The 15764-nt window shown below is 39.6% G+C and overlaps 1 protein-coding gene and 1 long non-coding RNA gene across 4 annotated transcripts in view; one reads left to right on the top strand and one right to left on the bottom strand.

The window, feature by feature from the left end:
* LOC149101392 (uncharacterized) overlaps window positions 1–15764 on the top strand; it is a 39936-nt gene that overhangs the window by 12072 nt on the left and 12100 nt on the right. The window lies entirely within an intron of this gene.
* On the bottom strand, window positions 2263–14465 carry LOC110057499 (blastula protease 10-like). Its single transcript, XM_089276270.1, has 11 exons — window positions 14199–14465; window positions 11783–11879; window positions 10688–10847; window positions 9804–9988; window positions 9344–9403; window positions 7978–8131; window positions 7163–7341; window positions 5413–5677; window positions 4736–4781; window positions 3894–3948; window positions 2263–3223 (listed from the first exon to the last, which is right to left on the bottom strand). Exons 1-11 carry the CDS (start codon window positions 14271–14273, stop codon window positions 3060–3062), a joined length of 1440 nt encoding a protein of 479 aa, XP_089132396.1. The 5' UTR covers window positions 14274–14465; the 3' UTR covers window positions 2263–3059.

The raw sequence follows: 15764 nt of genomic DNA, 5'->3' as shown, positions 1-15764 counted from the left end.
TAAAAACAAGGCTTAAAAAATGGTTTTTGTTTATTTAAAAAAAATCCAGTCGTTAGATTTTTTTCATCATTTGCCCACTACGAATTGACGTTAAGTCCCTTCTGTCAACACTGTTCTTATAAAATTTTGACATAGACGATTTTCGTAATTCGCCGTAAATCGTTTTCACTGCATGTTCTGAATTATTTAAAATTCCCTATGTCAAAATTCAGATTTTTTGTGATAGATCATTCACGTGGTTTCTGAACTATTTTTTTGCCAAATTTCTTGGAATTCTAACGACTGGATCGTTAGAAATCGGTAGGTTTCTGCAAAAGCAATCGGTCTCAATTTTTCGAGCAACTGCGCATGCGCTGCATTTAACTGGGTTCTTTCGGTAACAAAGAAAAAGCTGAAAATTGCTGGGTTCTTTGCATCGTTACCTTTTCTAATATATCTTTGTAATAAAAGACTAAAGCCATCAATACACTGCGTTCAAATATAGAGAAAAATAGCACAGATACTGCGAGTGTTGAGTAAATAAAATGATCGCTCTATTGACGGCATGTTTGTTTTTTGCAATCCTTGTGCGCGCGCTGAATTGCATCAGCAAAAGCGCGCGCGAAAACTGTGCTCGGCCACCTTAAATAAGCTTGATGTTGACTGTGTTTCTGGGTATTTTACCCAGTTGTTTGACCTTGTTTGAGGCTTCTGTGTTGACATGGCACCCTGCTGGAGTGGTCCATGCCACGTGCATGCGTGATTGGCCAATCTCCTAGCCAGGGGGGTGGTCAGAGGACTTCTGGGGGCAAGTTGTCCTTTCAGATCCCTTCCAGGTGCCTTTTGCCCTCAAGATCTAACGGAATTCGCAAAAACATGCTCGCATTGACTCAAAGATAGTCCCAGCGGCCAGAAGTCCTCGACCACCCCCCTGGCTAGGAGATTGGCCAATCACGCATGCACGTGGCATGGACCACTCCAGCAGGGTGCCATGTCAACACAGAAGCCTCAAACAAGGTCAAACAACTGGGTAAAATACCCAGAAACACAGTCAACATCAACACTGAAAACTCAAGTTCTAGCTAGTTGGGGGTGTCAGTAAAAGACACCCTCGCCTCCCCCCTGCTTTTGACAGCTGGCCTCCAGCAAGCCACCAGCAGATAGGCCAGTCATTGGGCCATGTGCCCAGCCTAGCCTTGACGGAGCCCCTCCAGGGTCTAAGGTCGCTGGCTTAGCCTGGATTCAGGCTTCGCCCGAATCCAGGCGAAAACCTAGCGGGCATGTTTTCGCGAATTCGCTTAGATATACATACACCTTCTTCGATCGTTATTTTACTCTTGGATCAATATTTTACGGGTTGGCGTGTTGTTTTAGGTCCTAATTGGGCGAAGAGAAATGCGCACAGGGAGCAAAATATTGATCTACACATACTATTACATATTGGCTTGTGTTTGTAGCCGTTCTAACGCTTGCTCTGATTGGCTGACTGTAGGGCATTACTGTCCCACAATGCCCACGGGCCGATTACAGGCCTGCAAAGACAGAGCAAAAAGCCATATAATAAACAATTTATCAACCTCGAAGGTTCGTTCTTTACGGGAAAATTTCAAACCTCGACCTTGTCATATTGACTTCGTTTTCGCTTGGTCAATACGGCCTGGTCTCGGTTTGAGACTTTCCAGTAAAGACCTCACTCGCGGAGTCTGACTCACTCCTCCGCCAATAGTTTCGAACATTCTTCGTCGTCCGGTGTAATTCTTGTCCTCGGCACTTACATATCAACTTGTTTTCGCTCTGTTGAACACCGGTCAAACCGGGATACTAAAGTGTAATACGCTGTCTTATTGTACGGCGAGGTAGTCTTGAGAAAAATGCGAGCGATGTGATTGGTTCTTTCTTGGTCAGGATTTTACCATACGGACCGTTTCATAAGCCGCGTATTGTTTTCTGTATTGTGCCATATAATAAACAACTTACTAACCTAACTTGCTCGAGCCGCACTGAGGATTATTGGCCCTCTGTCGTGACAGTACGGGCCGAACGCAGCGAGCTTCGTATTGTCACGTCCTAGGGCCAATATTCCCCAATATTCCTTAATATTCCCCTCGTGCTCAGTTAGTACGAAGTTATTAGTGTTTTTCGCGTTCGCTTCAGTTTTAACGCGGTAACAAGGCATCATAGTCGATTGATAAGAGAGAGTACAAATCCATTACACTGTTTTCAGTTAAGTGTTTGACTTATTTACAACACAACGTGTAGAAATATAGCAACGGAAACTAAAGATCAGCCAATCACACCCGCACTTTATTTTCTGCCTTCAACCCGGAACAGCTGCAGGTTGCACTATATAAACAGTATCTACAATTGTTTGATTGCATACGTGGTACCTATATACCAACTAAATCGGTTTTAAAATCAAAACAGTGTAAGGCTTTTGTCAAGGCCAGGGCTGTGAAGCACTGCAAACGGTTCATTAAATGTTTATTTTGAAATAACATGAGTTGTAAATGCTTAACCATATCCATGAGGTAAATGATAGATGTATGATATAGAGCGATTTAAAATAACTGGGAGATACCACGCGCGCTCTGAATGGACAGTAGAACTGCCAAACCTATTTTCTTTTGAACAGTTATAGATACAGAGATACATACACTAACGTTCAGTGCGTCGCGTTAATACCGTCTGGTAAAAGAGTTTTTCCCCAGTGTATCAAATAGGTCTTGCGTATACCTGAAAACGGGAAGTTTTGACCCTTGGTAGTACGTAACTGTTAGGAGGAATACGTTCTTGGCTCCTAACCAAATTCGACCTGTTTAGTCAAACAAAGTTTCACTATGAATTTTACATAAGGCATCTCCTTAAGAATCTCAACTTCTGACAGAAAATTAGAAGACTTCAAGCCATTAAGCTTTTAAAATTTCTAAGTGAGATTTAGGCCCTTTAAAGTGACTTAATCAATCGATAATCTACGGTATTTAGAGTTTCGACTACGTCCATGAAAATGTCAGTTATTACTCCTGTACACGAGGAAAAAAGTATCTTTTGAGATCTTGAAATCACGGGCTTGAAGTAAGATCTTAACCCAGCAATCTTCGCTTGATATTCTCCAGCATTTTTACCACATCCTGTAGATTTGCGATGTTCGATATCGCTCTCTTCGCCATTTGCAAGTTGCTTGGCTGGGTAGGAGTGGGAACAAGTAGCTGATTCTCAATTTGCACTAAAATCTGCAACGTTTCATCTGTGAAACAATAAAAAAAAAATCAAGCTCGAAATACTTTTCGTGAGACTGACTGCCGCACATTAGACCGGAACTATACAAAATTAACACAAGCTAGAAGGATTTGAAATTCATTGTGGATTATATACGGAACATACTATAGGTTTCCCACAAATTCAGTGTACATGTGTTGTATTATCTATTAACAACAACACCAATTTACTGCAACTGCAGAGGCTATCTGTGATTTTATATATGTTTTAAAGATCACGTTATTTTGAGTCATTTGGCCAGGTACAAAAGCATCTTTTAATTGAAGGAAACCTGAAAATAATAGTTTACTTAAATACTGAAAAACACCAAAGAGCTAATATTAAACTATAAAGGAACAAGGATGGTTAAGGATGGAGAAGATTAACACTGATTACAAAAGAAGAACTTGAAAAATTTAGGTTGAACTTTTCACGAAGCGCAAACCGTGATGTTACTTCTTTAAGGAATAGCCCTTGATGAGTTATTCTTGAAGGGAAAACTATTACAAGTACTTTGACGTTAATTGCACTGATGTTTGCTCAATTCTCATTACTTGTCAACCTGTCCTTTTAGGAATATGGTAATGAGAAATTAGCTGGTGATCGCTCTTGCTGTTTATATACTGACTGCAAGAAGTTGCAAAGTAGTGTTCACTCACTTCTAAACTGTTCGAACTCTGCAGGAGTGATCGGCTGTCCGAGAAGACCTGTAATCTAAGGAGACAGAGGTAATTAGTCAGTTGAATATAGATAGGGAAATGTTTTTCAATTGAAAGATGAATGTCTCGGAATGCTTCATATTGCATGGCATTCAATTGGTTCAATACCGAGGAAGTCGCAATCTGCACCGCGCGAATGAACTTGCCAAATTATGATACTGGAGCCCCAGACCATGCAATATTCTCGAGCGTGCGATTTTCTTAATTAACGCGTCACGTGATGCAATAAACCCTAGTTAAGGCTATGTTCACACTAGGTGCTCGAGTACGATTCTCGCTAGTCACTAAGGTGAACACACCTTTTAATTTCTTCCAACTAATCACACCAGAGTTCGGACACAGTGCCCGTGCCCGGGTACAAGATCTCGACCTTATAGTCGAGCACTAAATGGTACTTGGATTCTTGAAGCTCCAACAGTGTCTGAACGCAACGCTATTTTGTACCGCTGCCCAGGTACCAGGGCTCGGACACCGACTGTAAATGAAGGCTAATGGGAGACAACCCAGGTTATAGTGCACAAGGCCCCGAATAGGATTTTAGAATTAGGATCTTCTGCAGTGTCCTGGAAGGGAAAATGCTATTCTTTACATTTATACCATATGATATCCTTTATCGGCCCAAGTTTTTTGATAAAGATGACTCAATGTTAGGACTTTGCGCGATTATGGACGTTGACTTCTTCTTCTCCGTCAATGAAGCACACGGAAAAAGGTCCATTCATTCGTTCATTACCCGAGATAAGTTGTCCTTTGAAAAATTAGACGTAGAGTGAATCAATTACCTTTTGCATGATTTGGCTGAAGGAACTGATTAAATCAACAAGTACTCTGCAAAAGTAAGTGAATAACTTAGATATTGCACCCTTTACAAATCCATTATTATTTAGCAAACAGTCATCTACTTAACTGATCTGACAATCTGTCAGTGGATTAAGTACTGACAGTTGAAAAATGGCTCAGTCTTCTCTAATCCATGATCAATCGATTAGTCAACCAACCGACCGACCGACCGATCACCAATCGCTCAATTCTCAAATCAGTCAGCCAGTTATCACAGCTAGTCAGTCAGTCAGTCAGTCAGTCGGTCAGTCAGTCAGGTAGTCATTCATTCATTTAGTGAGTCAGGCTGTCTGTTAACCAATCAGTCACTTGGTCAGTCATTCATTCAGCATTCATTCAGACAGTCAGACGAGTGGTCAATTGGTCGGTCGGTCATGATCAATCAGTCAGTCGGTCAATCCATTCGTCCATTAGCCAATCAGTGTGTCTGTCTGTCTGTCTGTCTGTTTGTCTGTCAATCCGAACCAACCAACAAACAAACTAATCAACCACTTCAAATTCTCAAGTAGAAACAATCTCTTGTTGTATGATAGTTAATACACTCCACTCCGCCTATCCACTCCCAAGTATACGTATGTCGTCATATAAAGCAATGATCCGTGAACTTATTTCTACCTACCTCTGGACAGCGGGTGGCAAAATCACAGGTGGTGAGATTGAAGATGACATCGCTGGTGTCATACTGGAGGCGGATGGTTCCACCGTGAAGACTGCGGTATTTAAAGGAGTGGAAGAGAATGTTGGTAGTGCTGTGGCCAGCGTATTTGCGACAGGTGTGGAAGCTTGTGTTGGTAATGCTATTGACGGTGTAGTCGTGGAAGGAGTTGGCAATACTGTTGCCGGCGTTAGAAAGGGCACACCAGGAGTTGCTGTGTTCCATGGTACTGTAAAATAAAGTATTAATTCTTAGAAAAGCAAACTACGTTTTTCAATATCAACGTGACTTCAGGACAGAAAAAAGACAGGAGAACTAACAGCCGACATGATTATCCTATCTGGAATGAGGTCAAGTTTATTGATCGAGATCCTCACTGGTACACATGTAGGGTCAAGGAAGCTATTCAGATAAGACTTCACCCTAATAACATCAACAGGGATAGTGGAATTGAAATTCCTGAAGCAGGATGCCCACGATCAAAAAACACAACAGCTGGAGAACGGTACAACAGCGGACCACTGAGGAACAGCTACTTGTCGGAACAATGGAGCAATAGGAGGATCGAAATGCACCAATCACAGCCGACCTTTGTGATATAAATGATACCTTGCAATCAGTCGACCTTATCGCCTGAAGAAGACTAGCAGTAAGCAGTCGAAACGTCGCGATCTATATCTTAAGTGACTACATCGTGTGACAAACGATAATACACTTTATTATTGCATCTACCACGATATATAACAACAACCTTCTCCTCGACATGATCGTTGTTATTGTCAATGTACAGTGAAAAATTTTGGACCACTTTCAAACCTAAAAGTCATATTGTTATCTTATGTTATTATATGACCCAAAATGAAAAATACGCTTTACAGTCTTGGAAACTGCACAGTATATTTGCTAGACAGGTTTGAAAAGCTGGGTTCACCCTACTTCTTGTAGCCTTAGCGACCCAAGTGTACGACCACGCAAATTAAAGTTATTTAGCAGTATACTTTCATGTGGTACTGTTCACTATACAAGGAGTTACGTCACGGTTCGCACATCATGAAAAGTATAGCCTGAATTGTTCAAGTTCGTCATTTGTAATCTGAGTTAAATTTTTAACCATCCTTGTTCCTTTATGGTTTAACATTTCTCTTTGGTATTTTCCTATCTTGGTATCTAAGTCTGTGGATGTATCTATCTAAGTCTGTGGATGTAACCTTAGGTGGGACCATTTAAATTAAAGTTTATTGGAATAAAAACGTTCTCTGGTTAAAAATATATTAAAAACATAAGCTTTCGGCTATCAGTCTATAGCCTTTAACGAATGAAAAATGTGGCGCGCAAGCGAAAATATAAACGAATGGGGTGCGAAAAATTGAAAATAAAAACAAGCGTGAAAAAAGCTAGAAGATAAAAATGAAAATGAGGCCTGATTACAATAAAATCGAGTATTGCCTAGGCAACGGTTTTGAGTTGTTTTCCGCGTCGACGGTTTTTGCTGTGTGCCAAGATTCTAGTGTTTTTCGAACGCGGTAATTGCCTTTGTCAATGACACAAGCATTGTCGAAATCAATGGAGTGATTGTTTTGCCACGCATGGTTGGCAACATTAGAGCCATTTGAATAGTTAAATTAAAGTTGTTGAGCAGTACTTCCACGTGCTATGCTTGAAGTTCGACGCCCAAAAGTGAAAGCGTGCGTTTATATTCTAAAACTTTACTTACAGGTTATGATTTTGTATTGAGCCAGGAACCCTTTCCTTCTGACGGATGAGTCAGAGTTAAATCTGATTTTTACGAGGTCAGTTTTGTTACCATCCACTCTAACAGTGTATAAAGGCTTATAACCACGGAGTACTTCTATTCTCTGTCCTGCGCTATCAAGCAACTCAGCGAAGTCGCAGCTGCAAGAAAAATTGTACGAGTAAAGGTAAAACCAGTGTCTGGCGGTGGTCTTGGGAGGGGAATGTTCTGGGGACTCCGTCGAACCCCCAAAATTAAAAATATGAGACATAAGACCATACACTAACTTAGGGAAAGGGTTAGGATTGCCAGAACTCCCATTTTCGAGGATCTCAATTTTAAAACTTTTCCGAGGCAAAATGCTCCCTCACCCACCTTCAAGGTAATACCTTCGACCGTCTGTATCTTGAACCCCCTTCTGTAAAATCGTGTATCTGCCCCAGCAGTGTCAAGGGCGAGAGAATATTCAACGCATATTAAACATGGTGAAATGTTAGATCCGGTGAAAAGAGCTGTGCCAAAAGCAGGGAAGATAAAACTTGGTTTAAGTGTTGGAAAATGTGAAACCGAAGTCATGAACTATAAAAGATAAAAGTGGCATCAGGGGCTTGAAAACATTTAACTGACGTGACAGAGACGTAAAATGAAACTGCTTTCTGAGGTGCAAACATGTGAAATCGATTTCAGGCGAGAAAAAATCAAGATGGTTAATCTACTTAACAAACTCAAAAAACGCGGAAGAATAGAGAACTTTTACGCACTGTAAATTACTAATCCTACTTATGAAAAAAGCTTACCACTGCTCTGTATGGAACGCTATAAACTTGAGCCTCAGATAACCATCAGCGGGGATTTGCAAAGTCCAGACGCAGTTTAAGTTGTTGGAGTAATACCCCGGATATCCAGGGGACATGAATGATCCTGATGAGCCACCCAATATTCCACCACACCCTGACAGACAGGACAAAAAATGCCAAATGCGCGCTTTATAATTTCCTTTGTAATATAGAAGGCAAAATAGCTGGAATCTAACTGGTTTTGGGGAAACGTTTTCGTTAGTTTAGTCCGTAGGAGGAAAAGATACTTCGACGAAGAACGTGTCTACACGTAAGCTTGATGCGGGGTGGTGGAGGGCGGATTTGATGGTATTTGTTTCTCGCCCATATTTAAGTAATATGGATGAGAAGCGTTGGAGAGAGTTTAATGGTTCTCCGATTTAGGCCTGAGCTGCTCAATTGTAACTCTAGTAACTTTGGTTTTGCTTATGCCAGATCAGATTCAACAATTAGTAGTCGCGTGCCCCAAATCAAAAGCTGAAGAAACGCTATTGCAGTTTTTATTTAGAATAAGATGATTGAGAATGTTACTTATAACACTTAAACCAAATATATATATATATATATATATATATATATACATATATATATATATATATATATATCGAGAAGCAGGAGACGTTAAATAATTAAACTTGACCACCCTTCTACCCGGTTTTATGAAGCAGTGGGTTCTCAATCATTATCGAAAACAATCATTCTAGAAATCGAACATGGAAATTGTAAAATGCCTGGCTGGAGATTGATTATCTCCCTGTTTTATATTATCAAACATCTCCCGCGCTACGCAAGGGAAAATGCGATAAGGAACATTTAAGAGCTTTTATTATATCTTTCAGTTAGTATGCGCGCTGTGATTGGTTAATTTAGCGGGCCGTATTCTCCTGTACGGCCCGCTAAATTTTATAGCTGTTTTTGTTGCCAAAATGTTTCGTGATATATCGCCAAGTGTTCGTAACTTTTTTAGCAAGTAAAAGTTTAGAACTTTCTTTTACTTCTAAAATTGTGTATTAAAACCTATTAACGACTTAACAGTCACTTAACAATGATTTCAAGTTGAGTCGTTTTGCTTTCAAGGTGCGTCAGAAATTTGAAGCCCTTCCGCGTGAATAGAAATCGTTCCCGAGCCCGTTAGACACACAGTAGAGATATAATAAATATCTTGCTAACCTCGTCTTCTCGGTCAGTACTGTAAGTTACGGATTCTCGTTTTCCCCCTCGATTTATGGCCCGCGCTCTTCGCGCTTGGTGGTGAAAAACTCGGTCCGTAACTTACAGTACGGCCCTCGGAAATCGGTTAGTAAGAGGAATATATATTTTAACTTACCAATAATGGGTGGTTGTGTTGGCGTTGGCGTCGCGGATGTTGAGGTTGGTGTTGGTACAGCTAGAGGCAGCACACACGAAAATAAATTAATTAACCATTTAAATTAAACACGATATGAGTTCAGTATATGTAGCTTGTGTTTGTTTGAAAGTGTAGTCAGCATCAGTTCAAATTAACAAAATATCTTATAAACAAATAAACGACAGAGTTTTAAGAACGCTCGGCTCACTATTAGGATAACGGAGGAAAGGTTCAAGGTTGAAATTTCTATCCTTAAAACCTTAACTCTAATTGCTAATCTTCATACATTGTCAGTCACTTTTGAGAGTTTATTGCCAAATCAAGACTATATCCCCTCACACAGTTCATGATTCTCTCACTCTCATAACCTATCCGCTTCACAATGTTTGCATAATGTAAGGAGAAATTCGACGTTGGTCAACTAAGGATCAACACTCACGTGCTGGTGGCCCCGTAATGGTGTAATTTGCCATGAAGCCCTTCTCGTTTGCAGAGCTGTCAGAGGAGAAGTCTATCGTGATAACTGTGTTATTATCGTAGGCCGTCGTTGTAACGTAGAAGGGCGTTAAATCACCACTAAAAAATCTGCTAGACGATCCATTTCGAATTTCGAGGATATCACAGCTGGGAAGAAAATAATCAAAAGCTTACAAGATCTTTTAATTATTTATTCCATCAAACCGAAAATTCTATAACAAAGAAAGAAACGACAATTCAAAGCTGATTTGAACTCATCACAGTCTAGACCTACGCTCTCTTTCTACTCAGTTATGACGTCATGACTTTGTGATGACGTCATTATTTCGCCAAGACGTCACAATTTTGCTATGACGTCATGATTATGCGTTTCCGACAACTCATATCCAGTTCTCGTATCCAAGATCTTGCACGCACTTAGCACAAAGCCTGTGAGCAGTCGATGCTTCAGAACTCACTTGGCAAAAAAAAAACTTAACAAACAGGAAAAGCTTATGAAAACTTAAGAAAGGAAAGAGAACGCTCGTACCCTAATTGCAGGACAATGGCGTTGGTAGGATCCAAAATTGAACACTAAAAATAAGTGATATTACAAACGCCGGTCAACCCTAAACAAGGCGAAGCGAGTTACTAACTTCTAGAGGGCGGGACGTGCTTGAACCGCATAGCTTGGTTGGGGAGAGAATTGAAAATTGAACTGAAATGGGAAAAAGTCGAGCAAATTTAAAAGCACAAAGGCAGTAGCCACTGGCGATGGGCAGGGAACTAGGAGAAGCAGAAAGTTTCAAGTCTCATCGCTCCCGTTTGACTTTCCAAATGTGTTTCCCTGTAATTTCATTGACTTACCATGGCTCCGTATGAAATTCCGTGAAAGTGATATTCAGTGTTGAGCCTCGTGCCAGGCCCACTCTCCACACGCAAAGGGCGTTATTGGGGTAACTCTGAGGGAAGCCTGGGGTGGAAAACGACCCGTTCGGACCTTGAAGTTGACCGCCACAAGCTGCCTCTAAATATTGTAAAGCAACATTTAACTGAACGGTAAGACTGTGTTACAAATAGACTGTACAACACAGATTATCGTAAGTTTCTTTTCCTAATTTCTGTATTATATTTAACAATTAGATTCAGCGAGGTCGAAATTTCTATCACGCGCACTTGTAAATCCAGCGTGAACAATCTAATTGTTTTGGTATAAATCTACTATTCATTCAAACTTTATCTAAATCCTCTTCACAGACAATTAGAAAACGCAAAGAAGCGGCCACCATCTTGTTAACAAGCGCACACTGCTATGCTATTCACTGTCTATCACAGAATAGATGGTGAGTAGCGTAGCCAATAAGAGAACGGCATTCGTGATAGAACGCTAGTAGATTTATACTTATGGCAAATACCACTAAATACGACAACAACAACAACAACAACGACAACAACAATTTGTACCCAGCATTTATATCATGCAGTATTTTTATACTCAATTTCAAGACTGCTGTGATTGAGTGAAATAACTGCCAACGGATGAAATTTGTAAAAATTTCAGTCGAAGATGTGCTAGTAGCCGAGAATTAATGGCCAAAAATGACAAATGGCACCAGACGATTTAGTACTTCCACTTTGAGCCTCATCTTATTGTAACTGATTTAGTTACTAGCTTGAGTGGAAACCCACGAAGCTAGTCTTTGCCTCACTGTTTACAGCCGTCTTTTCTGCAGAGCAGGATACCGAAAGTCGGCCTACTGTTAAAAATTCTTAGCATATCCTTCACGGAATCTGTAAATACTGGGTTTAAATATCACTCATTTATTATGTTGACCGAGCCAGCCTGGGAGTACCCAGAATACTTCTGGGTCCGGTGTTGGTGCTATCTTCCTGGATGATGTCTTGAAAATTCCGGAAGTCATTCTTTTTTTTTTTTCAAGTGTCAACAACCGAGTCACGTACCTGATGTTTTTACAAGTAAAACAGTCGTCAACAATACCGTCAGGAAATTGTTCTTCAATTTCATCTTCAACAGTCGGGCACTTTGCGTTGATGGAGTCTAATGTGACAGAAAAAAATACACATAAAGCATAATATAAGTTGTAGTTTCACGATAAAGTAACATTGTTAGTGCTCACTGTTGAGTTGCCCCTGAAAGCAATACTCTTCTTTATTTAAGATAATAAAATTTAATTTCTCGCGTTAAATTTTGGCTGTCCTTGAGAAAAAACGGAATTAATATTGTTGCAAAAATCTGCGGAATTCATCAGAAACTCGAATTTTAAATAACCTTTCCTCGAATTTGGTACAAAAAAGTCCTAAGGTGCTCCTCTTTCTTATTAGCCAATTGGAAGTCGTTGTCCTTTTTGTTTTTGTAAAATAGCAGTTACACGGTTTGTGGTCGTGTGCACACGTATACATTTCACATTATACTAATACGTGCCTTGTTTGCCTTGGCACTTCAATATATTTCCATAGAAGGCAAATGACATCAACCTTGCTACGTTTCGACAATCTAAGCAATGTCAAGAACGTCTTTCAGATTTGAAAAACCTTGTAAAACGCTCAAGACAATACTACTCGAAATTTTCACGGCTAGCATAAATTCTGATTGACCTTCGATAACTCAATGTGAACTTAAGTTTATTTTATTTTTTTCTAGAAGTTAATTTTTTTGTGTTTACAAGGATTCTTTTTGTATGGGAAATATAGCGGCAATCTCTAATTTGGCGCAGTTATTTCCTTCTTATCGCAACTTCCTGTTTTCATATTTGCCTTAATACGTTTACAAAGCAGGTGCTCATTAACATTATAGACGACGACACAATACCAAAATACTCTAAATCAACTATTGGATCGTGCAAAAATATCCATTCATTCTACTAACCAAGATTTTGATATTGTTTTTCACTTCAGTAGATCTATATAAAAACTGCTTTACCTGACTTCAAATAGATTCTTTTGGGTACTCTTTAGAGGTATTGACATAAGCTTGATGAGTCCGTTTAGCTTAAATGATGTTAGCTGATATAAAGCTGAAATGCATGTCAACTAAGTTTTGTTAGCAGCTATACGTTTTTCTCTATCTACTGTGCTTTTCACTCACGATTCTAGCTTACATCATTTACTACAGTGTTATAAGAATTTAATTATCTATGAAGCAAATTTGCCTCTTTCGTGTAAAACACATTAAAAGGACTGTTCCGTGATCTACCGACCCGTTAGGTTGTAAGTTTTATATTTTTATCACTCAATGCCCTTGTTCTGTATTGATTCATACAGGAGAAATTAGTCGATGATCAGACGAGGTACTATTACACGAAGTACAAAACAGCAGAATTTTGCGAGTACTTGTAAGGTGTTACTGAAGTCATTCTAACTATATCTCAGTTAAATGCATCATTTTGTCAAGCAGAAAGTGGAGGTGGTCACTTACAAGAGGTTTTTCTTAGAATATATCTGACTGCATGTGTATTGGATTTAATCGAAGTTAAACTTATGTCACGTTTCAATTGTGGTCACTTTTGAAAGGTGATCTCTCGGAGAGCGGGTGTTCACGGTTTGACTACATCTCCGGCGATGAACTAAACTCGGTAACAGCAGACCTGAATAAGAACTGACAATGTTTAGTTAGATCGATGACGAGTAGATATACGAGGTTTTTTCAGCTCGGAATATCGTTCTTCAGACAAATTATAGCACCTATATATAGGTGATACATCTTCCTAATTAGAGGGTACATTTCATGAACAAATATGAAAAGCTTAAACTTAGAGGCGTACAAACGCCGTGATCGGCTTAGTCGCCTTAATACCTTACTCTTAAAGCTCAAATTCAAAGATCCACTGATGCAGTTCCAAATTTTCACAATATCAAAAAGCGAACAAAATTGCACGGGTTTCATGTACAGACTTAATTAAAATTTAGAACCACCTTGTAAAATATTATAAACAGTACCACATGAACAAAATGCTCAGTACCTTTCATTTAAAAATTCACAGTACAGTAGCTTGGGTTTCTTCCACAGAAAGTTATAGAACGTAACTACGTTGTATGGCATCATTGGTAAACAACTGAAAGTACATGTACTGCTCAATAGCTTTCATTTGAATAATCGCGCTCTGGGTTTTCAGCCGCAACTCAGCTCAAAACTAGAACCTCGTAATTTTACTCATGGTGTGTACTCGTAGGGCATCGGGAAAAACTGAGAGGTCAAGACTGAAGAGTATGACCAACAACCCTGAGGGTTGTAAAAATAACCAGATTGTTTCAAATCAATCGCTTTTCTGGATTTTTTTACGGGCCACTGAACAGCAGCGCTATCATAACTTGAAGTCATAAAATAAGTGCTCATTGTCTTTTTTGTCGGGTCAGTTACCTGCAATATTTTCTTGGGGAGTCTTCGTAGGCTCTCTTCTTTCGCCTTGACACATGAAGAATGTATAAATATCATAACAACCCGAAGTGATGGAACATCTGAAGATATATTGCCTTGGCATGAGCCGATGATATGTTTGATATGGAGAGCTAGACTCGGTGCTGATAAGAATATTAATTACACCCAGCTAATTGATAGAAATGATGGTAAGAAAAAAAAAAAAAATTATATGAACATATTTTGGGGAGGGAAAGTTTTGAAAACGATTTACCTAACGAATAAATATCATGGAAAAAAAAAAAGATGAAATCGCTAGCGTAAAAAAGATATTGGCAAGTGATATTAATACTGCATTGTCCCTAGAATTTAGCTTATTTTAAGAGACTTTCGTAACTGCATTTTGTTTTCGGTTGTCTTGAAATTTCGCTTTGGCTTAGTTTGGAAGGCAGGCAGCCTGAGTTTGTTAAATTCAGCCTCAAACTCCCAAAACCATTTAAAGTATATTGTAACTGAGCTGTTTCCAGCACTTTCCAGCAGTTATACTTTGACGTGTCAATATACTCTCACAGTTTATCCAGTGATAAGTTCTAATATTGGTATCACATAAATAAGGGAATAACATGACATTTTTGGGGAATACTGTTAATTTGCACCCGTGTAGTGTCATTCGCAGCCCGAACGCGAAGCGCGAGGGCCGCAAATAACACTACACGGGCGCAAATGAGCAATATTCCCGAAAAAAGTCATGTCACCGTCATTATTATCAATATACAAGGCCAAATAATATCAAGAATGCGAGTTTTAATAATACTTAAGCAATATAGCACTTTTTTCCTTGTTTACATAGCCTCACCTAAACACGAGGAGGGTTGGGAGAATTCGAGACAGTTATGCAAACTTTAGACTACCACGTACGTCTCGGGTTCGCAAATCTTTTGAGAATTCTCCTAGGTGATCATGAGTGTTTCCACAGCTTTTTCAAGTTCTCCCAAACTTTCACGAGTGTTTCTATGAAGCAATTAGATTATGAGCTCGAGATTTCTATCGCGTGATAGTTGACGAGGGCGCAACCCCAGTTAACTATCACGCATAGAAATCGAGAGCGAATAATCTAATTGTTTTGGTATAATTCTACTAGTCGTTCAAAACTTTATCTAAATCCTCTTCACAGACACTTCGAAAATGCCAAGAAGCGACTGTCATTTTGTTCCAAGCGCACACTGCTACGCTACTCACTATCTATCACAGATTAGTATAAATCTACTAGAGTTCTATCATGAAACATCTTTGTAACATCTTTGTGCATGTCCAGAAGCTCTTTGGAATTGGGAAATCGGATATTTGTGGCAGAAAACCCAGTTTGCGCTGTCTTGCCGACGCTCTCTCTGGGTTCCTTGAATATCGTCGTTTGCCCTGTGAACAATAGCTGCAACTTTGCTGGTAATTATGAATTGTCTTTTTGGTCATCGAATGACATAATCACACAGACTAATGAAGCGCCCGTCTTAAAGTATATTACTGCCCGTCCTTCATTTCAAAGGCGACGCAAGATCCGAAGGCATAGAC

The sequence above is a fragment of the Orbicella faveolata genome, unplaced genomic scaffold (assembly GCF_042242905.1).
Source record: "Orbicella faveolata isolate gen_17 unplaced genomic scaffold, um_ofav_v1 contig_4, whole genome shotgun sequence".
Classification (NCBI taxonomy): Eukaryota; Metazoa; Cnidaria; class Anthozoa; order Scleractinia; family Merulinidae; genus Orbicella; species Orbicella faveolata.
The sequence above is the reverse complement of the archived record's forward strand: the minus strand, read 5'-3'. Positions and strand labels throughout refer to the sequence as shown.

Bases quoted from the DNA above. Each gene is read 5' to 3' on its own strand.
- LOC110057499 (XM_089276270.1), bottom strand. From the start codon at position 14,273: ATGATATTTATACATTCTTCATGTGTCAAGGCGAAAGAAGAGAGCCTA. The intron at 9,989-10,687 runs GTAAGTCAATGA...TTTTCTTCCCAG, and splicing joins GAATTTCATACGGAGCCATG to CTGTGATATCCTCGAAATTC. The intron at 7,342-7,977 runs GTAAGCTTTTTT...TTTTTCTTGCAG, and splicing joins GCGTTCCATACAGAGCAGTG to CTGCGACTTCGCTGAGTTGC.